Source organism: Rhinopithecus bieti, unplaced genomic scaffold (assembly GCF_001698545.2).
Source record: "Rhinopithecus bieti isolate Rb0 unplaced genomic scaffold, ASM169854v2 scaffold_5260, whole genome shotgun sequence".
NCBI classification, from domain to species: Eukaryota; Metazoa; Chordata; class Mammalia; order Primates; family Cercopithecidae; genus Rhinopithecus; species Rhinopithecus bieti.
Window position 1 is genome coordinate 7298800 of NW_016805896.1, and position 12440 is coordinate 7311239.

Here is a 12440-nt window from a genome sequence, read left to right on the forward strand (position 1 = left end):
GATAATATAGTCAATAGCCTCTCTTAAAAAGGGACCTAAAATATCTTATAGCCTTTTAAGAATCAACACAAAAAGCTACTTAGATGAAATTCCTGAACTGGTTATATAAGTGCAAAATTTGAACATTATATGAAGTTCACAAAAGTTATTCTATTTGCAGTAGTACTAAGGGTAAAAAAAAGTGATAATTGAAGAAAAATTTTGATGATGTAGTTTCTTATAAATTGGGAACAATGACCCCTGAAGGACCATAAAGAAAGTGAATGTCAAGATAATTTATTATTGTTACATTATCTACTTCATTTTTCACTTTGTCTTACAGAGCTACGATATCCTTACAAGGTACCGAATATCCCAAATATTAATGAACACTTAACAGTGCATAAAAGCAAGATAAAAGGGCTGAAACAAAGAGTTGGTGAATTTCTCCTCTACTATTACTTTAATATCAAGAATATTAACCAGAAAGGGCAATACATATGATTACTGTAGAAGGTCTCAGACTTACAAGGTATATGTGTAATTTTTAAAGATTTGCAACCCTTTCTGAAGCAGAGTGCACCCCTTTTCCTGACTAACTGGGTGGTGCTTACCTTATTTCAAAAAGTAACATTTCACAGCTCCTCTTGTGATTTACTGTGGGTTGTTTTCATTGTAGAAGAGCCAGTTTCTATGCATGTCGGTTGGACAAACATTTATACGTTATTGGTGGAAGGAATGAAACTGGCTACTTGTCCAGCGTGGAGTGCTATAACCTAGAAACAAATGAATGGCGCTATGTCTCCTCTTTGCCACAGCCTCTGGCGGCTCATGCGGGAGCAGTGCACAATGGGAAAATATACATTTCAGGCAAGTAATTCCTCCACTTTTTGTTACAAAGTTCAGTTCCAAAGCACTCTCTTGACTTGTATGTCTATGTTTATTTCACAGGGGGTGTACACAATGGAGAATATGTCCCATGGCTATATTGCTATGACCCAGTAATGGATGTCTGGGCTCGAAAACAAGATATGAACACAAAACGCGCAATTCACACTTTGGCTGTAATGAATGATCGCTTGTATGCAATTGGAGGAAATCATTTGAAAGGTCTTTTTTGTTGTTGTTTTGTTTTTTAGTCACAATAACATTTGCATCTCATATTTCTTGCTAAGGGGGTTTCTCCTTAGATAATGATAGTTAACCAAGTAAAAAACATGTTGATCTAATAAAATCTACTCTGTGTAAATTGGCAGTACCCTTGAGCAAGCATTTATTTTGGCTTTTCTGCAGATAGGATTATTTTTTAGTTACCATACACATAAAAGAAATGAATAATGATGTCTACAGAAAATAAGAAACAGGAGCATTAATAACTGAAGAGCACAAACAATTTGTTGTAACAATGTATTCACTGAAATAAATTATTTCTTATCACCAAAGTGGTAGTAATGAATTTTTTCCAGAAAATTATTTTTGCAGTAATCATAAAGAACTTTAGTCATAAGTGCACAAAGCTAACGTGATTTTTTAAAAGGTAATATTTATCAGATTCTTGTGTCTAAATTTAGAATTTTTTAAGAATTGAATAGCAAACTACTTATGATTATCAAATTCTGTTGTTTTTTTCAATAAAAATCTGAAAGCATAGCATTTTCAGAGATATGTTTCAGCACCTTTCCTGCCCCAGATATGTATGTGACTGTAACTTTTTGTAGTGTATGTGTACATATATAACATTATGTGCATGCATGTAACACTGAATGTGACAGGAAAACAGAGAGACCTATGATATCGAGAACATTATTGAACTGCTTTGGGCCTCAGTCTCCTCATCTGAAGATGAAGAAACTGCTCTATGCTCTCTAAAATCTCCTTCAGCTCTGCTAGTCTATGATCCCTGAAATTGAGCTAAAAGGGAAACAGGCTATCTAAGTATGGTAGATAACACACATGTGTGCATTTATTTTTTAATAGTATATACATCTTTTTAGATGGTTTAGACCTAGATGTTTTCTCTATTTTCCTAATACATGTTTACCTGTAAATGTAATAAAGTCTGAGCAGGTGTAATTTTTACGTAGATACTTCCAAGTTCATGTTCATTCAGTCAAGTTCATGTTCAGAAATGCCAATAGCCTAGAGCATGTCTGCTGTTCAGCTTAAGTGCTCTCTCCAGTGGGAAAAGATTTTATTTACTACTGTGACTCTTCCCTTTTTATTCTTTATCTCTTTCAATGGTGCTCTTTCATTTCAAGTCACACACCATTCCTTTATGTCGCCATGTTTTATATTAACTTTATATCCTTTTATGTTAAAATGTGATTTCTTTTCATTCTTCTGCACAAGATATTGTCTAAATGCTCTAGGATCTTCTAACATTTGAGGTTGCGTTTGGACAGAAAGACTTAGGTAATGACAATCTAAATGAGAAATACTGCACACACATCAAAACTGGGTTAGCTCAAGGAGGCATCATGGTGAGGAGAGGATATAGACATTGCATCTAAGCCCAGGTTTGATTTTAGTTATGCACTTTCTAGTTGTGTGGTCTCACTCAAGACACTTAACCTCATGTCTGTAAAGGAGGGATAATTAATCTTGCCTTGATGGTTTCTATGAGGATCACAGTCCCCATGTATAACATTGGTACAGAGAAGGCATATATATCTTCAAATGATGCCTCTAAGGTCAGAACCTGGAATTTGCCCAAGTGCCCATTCTAAGTGTATATGCTTCAAAAATCATCATCAATAATCTTAATGGTAAAGGAAAGGAATATACTCTGGAGTTGCAGTGAGTACATTGTTCTGTTGTTCCACCATCTATGCGATTTATTTTCTGTAGGAAGTTAGTAACCGAAATAACCTGTCTACCTCTTCAAGACCAAAATTTCTCCACTTTTTGATTCATCTTCTCAATTATTTTAAAGAATCCAGTATGTTGGTTACTTTAAAATACACACTGTGATTGTCAGTTAGCAAATATCCATAGCCTGCATTTAACTACAGGAAAAAAAATAAATAAAAACATTAAAGGTTTGATCTGCTTGGTGAGTATGAAGCTCCCACTAGGTGTTTCTCACCCTTTAAATTAAAGGCAGGGCTCCAGTAGAGTCCAGGAAACTTAAGTTGTTCTCAGTGACCTAGGTACTGCCCCAGACACTGAGAACCCTATCAGAAGAGGTAGGAGAAGCTCTTCGGTGAAAGGTACTCAGCCTCCTACTCTAAACCTTGATTCTTGGCAAATATTAGAAACCATTTACATCATCAGAGTTGTTTATAAACATAGTCAAATTGTGAAAAAGGTAAAAGATGCTGAACAACATATTTTTAATTTATCAAAACGTTCTGAGAGAGTTAAATATTCATTTGAGAAAAAGCAATACAATTTAGTATGCAAGAGTTTGAGTTCTGAAACCTCTCCTGGATTCAAATCTCAACCTGTCTACTTACTGACTTGTGACTTACTCAGGTAATTGACTTTCTCTGTCTCCAAGTTCCCTTATCTATAAAATGAAAGTAAGGACAGGGACTATCTCATAGAATGATGGAAAGGATTAAATGAGTTCATTTAAATAAAGTCCTTAGAAAAGAAAACTAGCATATTGTAAGTGCCCTGTAAAATGCTTGCTTAAACTATTATTTTAAGCCTTTTTAAATAAGGTTTTAATAAACTTTTTTAATAAGATCTATCCACATATAATCAACCTTCACTAATGACATCTGTTCAGATATTCTTGCTTTGAAGTAATCTAAAACAACTAGAGTTTCTTTGGGATTTTTTAGGTCTTTCTGACATTTCTCCCGATCTCAGTGAATTTATGCTTTTTTATCTTCAAAACCATAATTATCTATTTTGGCTTGAGACTTGTTTTTAAAAGAAGGCCTAGCCTTGAATTGGGACCCTGAGCATTTATTATTTTGTTGTTCCACTTTGTTCTGTCACTTAGGTTTCTCCCACCTTGATGTAATGCTTGTGGAATGCTATGACCCGAAAGGTGACCAGTGGAATATACTCCAAACTCCCATTTTGGAGGGTCGAAGCGGCCCTGGCTGTGCAGTGCTTGATGACAGCATTTACCTTGTGGGAGGCTACAGCTGGAGTATGGTATGTGTCCACATTTACTGCATGCTCCTTTATTTTGTTGGTGCTTACTTTTTCTGTATCCTTCCAAATGTGTTATCTTCCACACATGTACCTTTTAAGAGTATCATACTTACACGCAGGCAGTCAGTTGCTTTAGGTAGTAAAATAGTATCAATCTGGTGGCTGTTGAACTGGCTTGCTGGCTGATCAACAGCGTGACAAGGTGCGGCAGGTCTCTTTCTCTCCTATCTCTATGATCTTGTGATTCTGGCTTCCCAACTAAAAGTCAAACTGAGGTGATTTTACAAATGGTCTGCAGTTCATTAAGAGAGTCTGAAAGGTTTCTGACTGGTAAGGCATGAAAAATGGAAATTCATTCTCCAATATTCATGAAGTCTATTTAGGATGTGTGATTTGCCATTGATTTTTCCCCTTATTTTCCCTCTTTATCATGAAATTTTCTAAACATACACAAAAATCGAGATTAGAATGGGCCCTCATTAACCCATCATTCAGCTTCAACATCCATCAACATTTTGCCACACTTCATCTACCCCCTCTTTTAAAATCTCTGGCTCAGGCAATATGAAGTAGATCCCAGATGTCATATCATTTCACCCTAAATGCTTCAGTATTTACCTTTTAAAAATCGTTAGCTTACGTAAATACACTCATTCTCCAAAAAATTAACAAGAATTCATTTATAACTATTTTTATATTCAGATATTTGCCACTGACTTAAAAAAAAAGATGTATTTTTCAAATTGACATATCCAAATCAGGATCCAGCAAATCTTTCTTATATTTCATCATTATTTCTCTTATATGTCTTGCAATCTAGAACATTACCCAGCCTCTTTTGTTTCATGCCATTGACTTTTGACAAAAGAGGGTCAGTTATACAGAATACCCTACATTCTGAAATTGGTTAATGACTTCCTTGTGGAGTCATTTGAAATAGTCCTCCGTCTGCATATTTTCTAGAGACTGGAAGTTAGAGATAAGGGCATAATTAAATTCAGCTTTTTCCTTTTTTTATTTCCTTTGTTAACTTCTTTCTTCTTTTTTAGCAAGAACACCTGAGAAGGTGGCTTTGTAGTTCAAATTACAGTACATCAGGAGACACATCGGGTCTAGCAGATTACATATTCACTTTTAAAATGATGAACATTTGTCTATTTTCCTAATTACCTGTGTTAGTTTTATAAGATTAATTTGGTGGTTTTAATAATATTATTTAGTTTTATTTCTTTTGCCTCTAACAAGATTGTGACATAATGTTTTGGGGAGCTTTAAAACATTATTAGTTATATGTAGGCAAATAGGTATTGACATATATAACTAGATATTCATATATGCACTTGTTTGCTTATACAAATTGTTAGCTGCAAGAATATATACATTTGGAAGTAGACATTGGGGCATTTTCAGAAAAATAATTATTAGGTTGGTTGGCATTTTTGTTTGTTTCCTGTGATAAACACAAAGCTGCCTTGGTTTGGGGAGGGAAATGTTACACAAGCACTAGCCTCTAAAGTTGACAAAGAAAACAAGATTAAGGACATTTTATTTCTCATGTGGCCTCTTAAAAATAAATAAATCAATATATGAGAAAGCTGACAAACTTTCCTTTCCAGTTTACTTTAAACTGGTTTTCAATCCTAGCTCTGATTCTTCACAGTAGCAAAATAAAAATGGAGAAGTGAGACAACAATCTGAAATATCATTATCTTAACTATTTGAATGTTTAAAGTAAATTTGTTCTTTTTTTTAAACTTAAACCAGCTGGATAACTTTTATTTTAGTATATTATTTTATTTATTTATTTAAGCCAGGATCTTACTCTGTTGCCTAGGCTGCAGTACAGTGGCATGATCAGAGCTTACTGTAACCACAATCCTCCTGTCCTAGCCTCCCAAGCAGCTGGGGCTACAGATGTGTACTATCAGGACCAATTTGTTTTTATCTTTTTTGGTGTGTGTGTAGAGATGAGGTCTTGCTATGTTGCCCAGACCGGTCTCAAACTCCTGGGCTCAAGTGATCCTCTCACCCTCCCTACCAAAGCTCTGTAATTACAGGCATGAGCCACTGCACCCAGCCAATTTAGGATTTGTTGAGCATCCAGGATCCTCTAGGTATTTGACTTTTATTATTAGTCACACACACACAATTTTTTTTTGAAATGTTGTCAATCTTAACTTTTACCTTGGAATAGAACAGTTTAAAATCCATTGCTTTCATTTGGAATTATTTAGCAAGAATGGAGAACAGATATTTTCTTTTCAATATATTAATAAATGTGATCAGTAACATTGCCACTGCACTTCTCTGACTTCCTTCTCTAAATGCTCCCTCCTCTGTCATTACAGGGGGCCTACAAGTCATCTACAATATGCTATTGTCCAGAGAAAGGAACCTGGACAGAACTCGAAGGAGATGTAGCAGAACCGTTGGCAGGCCCTGCCTGTGTGACAGTTATTCTGCCCTCTTGTGTGCCATACAACAAATAACACCAGGAAACTCTGGAATGAACGGTATCACATTCTAGGAAGCAATGGCAGGTGACATCACTATTATAATAGGAACAATGCATTCTAATGGCACAACTGCCAAAACCCACCCCTGGTTTCTGATGATTTATAAGTAACTACAAAAGGAAGAGACCTGTTCTTGAACATATACTGTGTCTGTAACCCAGATCGCACCAAACTTCCTGTGGTGACAGACTCTTCCATTTCAGACTGGTTTTAACTTATCCCAGCTTTACAAAAACTCTTCATGTGAATCTTAACTTGCAAAAGGAGAAAAACAAAACACAGAAGACTGGCCCCAGAGAGACCTGAGATCAGTATTGTGCATTGTAGTCTACCTGCATGTGATCTATGTTGACATTTCGGGGATATTGTGTTCAAGAATGATTCCAAATTTGAGCCAGCAAAATATACGGCATTACAGAAATTGCCACTTGATTCTGTATTCTTAACCTTTGGCTACTTCACAGACTCCATTGGCAACACTGTTATTGAAAATCATATAAGATTAAAGAGAGGCATTTTCATTTCTTTACAACTTCATTTCATACACCTTCTGCCCTTATAGCACCTCATGGGATCAGAAAAGAGAAACATGTTGGCTCTTGTAATAAATGCTTTCTACCCTATAGGTTCTAAGCTAGATAGTGTCATCATTTCTGTGTCCTCAATTTTATCTGAAAGATTGAAACAAAACACATTATGTCACTATTCAGTTCATGGAGGTTTGTGCTTTTTCCTAACATGTTATTTACTTCAAAAGACAGGATTGACAAATTCAGTCACGTACTATTTTGGAGATTCTGTTATATGATATGTCTGACCCAAATTGAATCCATAATAAAAAAAAAATGGGAGACGGTGTTCAGGAATTCAGGGATGAAAAGAAAGAGTAAGTTCTGTTAAGTACAATTCCAGTTGTCTTTCTGTTTCTAAAACACAGAACTTACAAGAGCCACAGGAGCCAGTTATAGCACCTGACAAAATACTTCTCCTCTTCCTCACCTTTGGGTAGCTCTAGACACTTGACTTACGATCGTTATTCCCCCAATTCATCATATTTTGCTTGTTATCACCAGAGATGCTTGAACTCATTTAAGCGAGCAATTGCTAGTTGTCTTGAGGAGCATGAGGAATTCAGGAGCAGAAGGTCAGGATAGCATGAGATAGTCTCAGTGTGGCCAACCAAAAGGACAAAACTGACAGGAATGCACATTTGATTTTCAAGCCCTTCAGAGCTTGAACAACAACTTTAGGAGTAAATAAAAGCCTAAAATACTTTTTAACCATCCAGAGATGACGTTGAATCCTTCAACAGATGTGTCATTCAAAACAATAATTAAGGAAATCCCACAGATGAAAAATGCCTTGGTGATAAGCTTTCATGGCAGAGCACGTCAAGATAAATGGGTATACTGGAATCCAATGCCGTTTCTACAGTAAAGTGCAATCTTCATTGTTTTTGTATTTATTTGTATGTTCAGATCCAAAGGATCCATTGTAAAAATATATATATAAATATATGTATATCCAGTGCAATCAACTTTCATTTCTTTTTCCTTGAAAACATATGAGTATATAGAAAGAAAAGTTACAGTACTCTGTGGGAAAATCTCAGCTGACATCATGAATAGAACGAGGTCTGTTTCAGAACCTTTTGTTGTCAACTGTCACTGTTTCTTCCAAAAGTCACAGTTTATACAAGAACATTTGCTTTCCTTAGACTTGTTCTGCATTTTATTTTTTATTTCTCACCAAAATAAATAAAAGCATTTATGAGAACTATAAGTAAAGCTTTCTGTATTTCAGAAAGACATAAGTTACTAGAAAGTGAAAAGTGAATAAACAAGTCACAGAGAATGTAAATTTTGTACAGTATTAGAATGTGTAAATGAAGCTTGCTTGGAAGGGGAAAACTTTAAATAAAAACTTTATGTACTAATTCAACTGTCTCTCATATCCTACTTACATAGCATATGTATAAATCTCTACATTAAACTGTTTGAAGGTTTGTGATATGTAAATGCCTAAATATTTTCATTCTGAAGCTATGATTTACAAGTGTATTTGGCTTTCTCACAATATGTAAATGTATACAGTATGGACAGTGCTAAAATTATGGAATACTTCTGGAAAATGTTGTGAGTTAAAAATCATATGGAATCTGATGTTTTCACTACAAGGGTGTTATAATAAGACATAACTTACCTGAGATCAAATAACTAAATATTTATACACATTATTAGAAGCACCATATATGTTAAAAAAAATACCTGCACCCTTTTTAAAGAATAATGAATCACACATTTTATTAAATCAATTATCAAATACATAGTATTTAATTTTATTCTCTTTTAAAGATCTGATGAAGCAATTGTACAGGGCAATTAAAGGGGCTATGGGAGACATAGGGGGAACTAAAGCTTGTAGGTGAGGGTAGTAGTTGGGCAACCTTCCAGGCAAAGAGCTACGTAAGATCAGGAGCTAGGCTCGGAAGCCTGTAAGCTGGGGGGAATTTACTTTAATGCTTCCCAGCCAAATCTATCATTAGTGATGATTAAACTCAGAATTAAAGGATCTTTTGATCCTCCCTAGTATTCCACAAGAAAGAGTAATGGAGTTTCTTTCTCCTTCCATTGGATCTTCTCCTCCACATACTAGAGTAGCACATTGAAAGAAGAACCTTCTCCTGAGCCAATGGCTAGTTGCTGAAGTGCTTCTCCAAATCCCCTGAAATACCCAAGGCTCCAGTGCTGACTAAATATCATGAGATGTTAAGAAGACATGCTTATCTTTTTCCTAATCTCAAGAAACCACCCTGGTGTCCCTCACTAGACGGTACTTTCATGTTTTATATTTAGTTAGTTAATACTTGAAGGAATTTTGGGTAAAGTGGAAATATACTGAGGGGGCAAAAAAAGATATTTTTTCTGAGAATATGTCTTAAAACTGGCTAAAACTACAGACCAGATTTTTAAAATTAATTAAGCTGTGTCTGTGAGCTTGAAATTAGTGTCTGCATTTGTTCTGTCCTAGTCAGTCAGACTCATATTTTCCCAGCTCCTTGACACTTATATCACTTAACAAACTATATCATTATCAACATGGTAAGTATCAAGTATTCACTGAATATCCCAAAGGGCATCATTATAAATGCCAGATTTCTGATTAAACTTAATTCTTCAGGTCAAAAGAGGTTTAAAAAACAAATAAATCAGCTAAAATAGCATTAGTAAAGCACACCGAAGCCAACTAATACACACTGATGAGAACCTTGATAGACTGAGTTCTCACAGAAAGGACTGATCATGACTGATCATGCCTGACTTTCTAGAAGCACCTAACCTTGAGGATATGAAAACTTCGGTGGGAAATATTATGCCAATAAGAAGCAGCAGAAGGGTCAATGGAGGAATAAAATATTCAAATGCATGGTATATTTGCTTTGTGTAGCTGTAGCTATATAGTGCTGCTCTGAATTATAGAATAAATATACACCAAATACAGGGTGGGGTGTCTTTATGGAAGTCATCTTAGTCCATTTTGTGCTGGTAGAACAGAATACCTGAAAGTGGGTAATTTATAATGAGCATAATTTACTGGTTCACAATTCCGAAGGCTGAAAAGTCCAATACCAAGTTTCCGCCATCTGTCCAGGACCTTCTTACTGTGTCATCCCATGGTGGAAACCAAGAAAGTGAGAGAGACAAGAGAGGCCCAATGTGCCCCTTTATAACGGCACCAATTCCACCCACGAAGGTGAGACCCTGTGACCTAAACACCTCTGAAAGACCTCACCTCTTAACATTGTTACAATGGCAATTAAATTTGAATATGAGTTTTGGAGGGGACAAACATCCAGGTCATAGCAATGGTATTCTATATTTGTTGACTCCATAGGCTTGGTGCAATAACAAAAAGTGCATTTCTAGATATGCATAGTAAAAATGTGCTTCAATAACCCAACACAAAGTTTAGAATAAGAAAAATTTTTCTGTAACTTGAAGCTTGAGTGGCCTATTCTATTCTATTCATTCTATTCTACTCTAGGTTGTTGCCTAACATATATTAAGGACCCAGTAAATGTTAATTCTCAACATTAACAGCAGTAGTATTATTTTAGTGTATTTTAGTTCACTAATGATGCTAAAGACAGGACAATGAAGTAAATTAATGCATGGGACTGTCTACTCCTCAAGCACAGAAGAATTATATCACTTCAGATAAAGTAATAAAATGATCCTTGATTGTAACCTCCCTTTCCCTTCTTTACTTATTAAGCTGACTCTTATTCTGTGGCCTTCCAAATCCCTTATATACAACACAATGATCTGTAGGGGTAAGCTGGGGAAAGGTGAATATCTGGTTGCAGGGAGATAGCAGGCTCTTTGCTTCCAATCAAATTGCTCAAATCTGGAACACTTGACCCATCAGTCGCCTCAGCTGCACATGTGCACCATAATACCAGTCCCACAAAACCTGCCACCAGCACCCAAGCATACCATCAAAACCTGAGAATCACCCTGCCTCATCTGCCACCACTGACATCTGTGCACTCTTCTTGGAGGCCAGAGAACAGGCCCACCCAGCCTGCTACCACCACCGCCACTGGTACCACCCACACATGTCACCAGGGGCCTAGGGACTGCCTCACCCAGCCATAGCAGCCACCGCTGACACCAGTTCATGCCATCTGAGAGCCTGACGTTATCTTACTACTGATACTGCCATCATGTATGCCATACACACTGCACAGCAAACTGAGGCCTGCCCAGCCACCCAACCCATTGCTGTCACTGCCATCGTGTAGCCTGGAGGTCCAAGAATTAGTGGGTCTTCCTAGACCCACTAATACCAGTGCCCATGTATGCCACCAGGGGGACCCAAGGACAGGTATACTTAGCTCACCACTGCCACTACAGGGGCCCAAGGACTGGCCCACCTGGCCTCCCCACCCTAAGCAACGTCTCACCACAACCTTCACTAACAACTTCAGCCTAAGCCACTGAGGAAATCATAGACACCATCGACACTACTTACAGCCAAAGAAATCATAAACAATTACCCTACTGCACATACCCAGAATCAAAACTAAAGTGCCCTACCCAACTAATACCATAGATACATCTACAGGAAAAAGTCTTTGTTTATAAAAGGCAATCCAAAAACTGGAAGAAACAACTGTTATACCAGATGTGCAAATATCAACATAAAGACACAGGAAACATTAAAAAAAAAAAAAAAGGAAATATGACACCTCCAAAGGAACACAATTCTCCAGAAATAGATTCCAATGAAAAATAAATGTATGAAATGCCTGAAAAAGAATTCAAAATAACGATATTAAACTAGCTCAGTGAGATACAAAAGAACACAGATAAACAATATAAAGAAATCAGAAAAACAATTTAGGATATGAATGAGAAATTCACCAAAGAGGTACATGTCATAAAAAATTAACCAAATAGAAATTCTAAAGCTGAAGAATTCAATGTATTGAAATAAAATATACAACTGAGAGCTTCAACAATAGGCTAGATAAAACAGAAGAAAGAATTTCAGAACTTGAAGACAGGTCTTTTGAAATAACCCAAGTAGACCAAAAAACAAAAAAGCAATTAAAAAAAAAAAGAATGAAAGAGGCCTATGTAACATATAGGACATTGTAAAGTGACCAAATGTTCAAATTTTGGGTGTTCCAGAAAGTAAAGAGAGTGGCAAAGGCATAGATAATCTATCTAAAGAAATAATAGACTTCTTTTAAATTTATTTTTTAAATTGTTTAAAAATCTATTTAGAAATAGATTTTTATAAATATAAATCTTTATCTTTATCTTTATA

At 36.0% G+C, this 12440-nt stretch overlaps 1 protein-coding gene across 1 annotated transcript in view; it reads left to right on the plus strand.

The window, feature by feature from the left end:
* Positions 1-8541, plus strand: part of KLHL14 (kelch like family member 14) — a 72994-nt gene extending 64453 nt beyond the window's left edge. Inside the window, exons 5-8 of the mRNA XM_017873933.1 lie at positions 659-849; positions 931-1089; positions 3932-4089; positions 6438-8541. Coding sequence (XP_017729422.1) covers positions 659-849; positions 931-1089; positions 3932-4089; positions 6438-6578 — 649 coding nt within the window. The 3' untranslated portion in view covers positions 6579-8541. The remainder of the gene's footprint in view (positions 1-658; positions 850-930; positions 1090-3931; positions 4090-6437) is intronic.
* The last annotated feature ends 3899 nt before the right edge of the window (positions 8542-12440 follow it).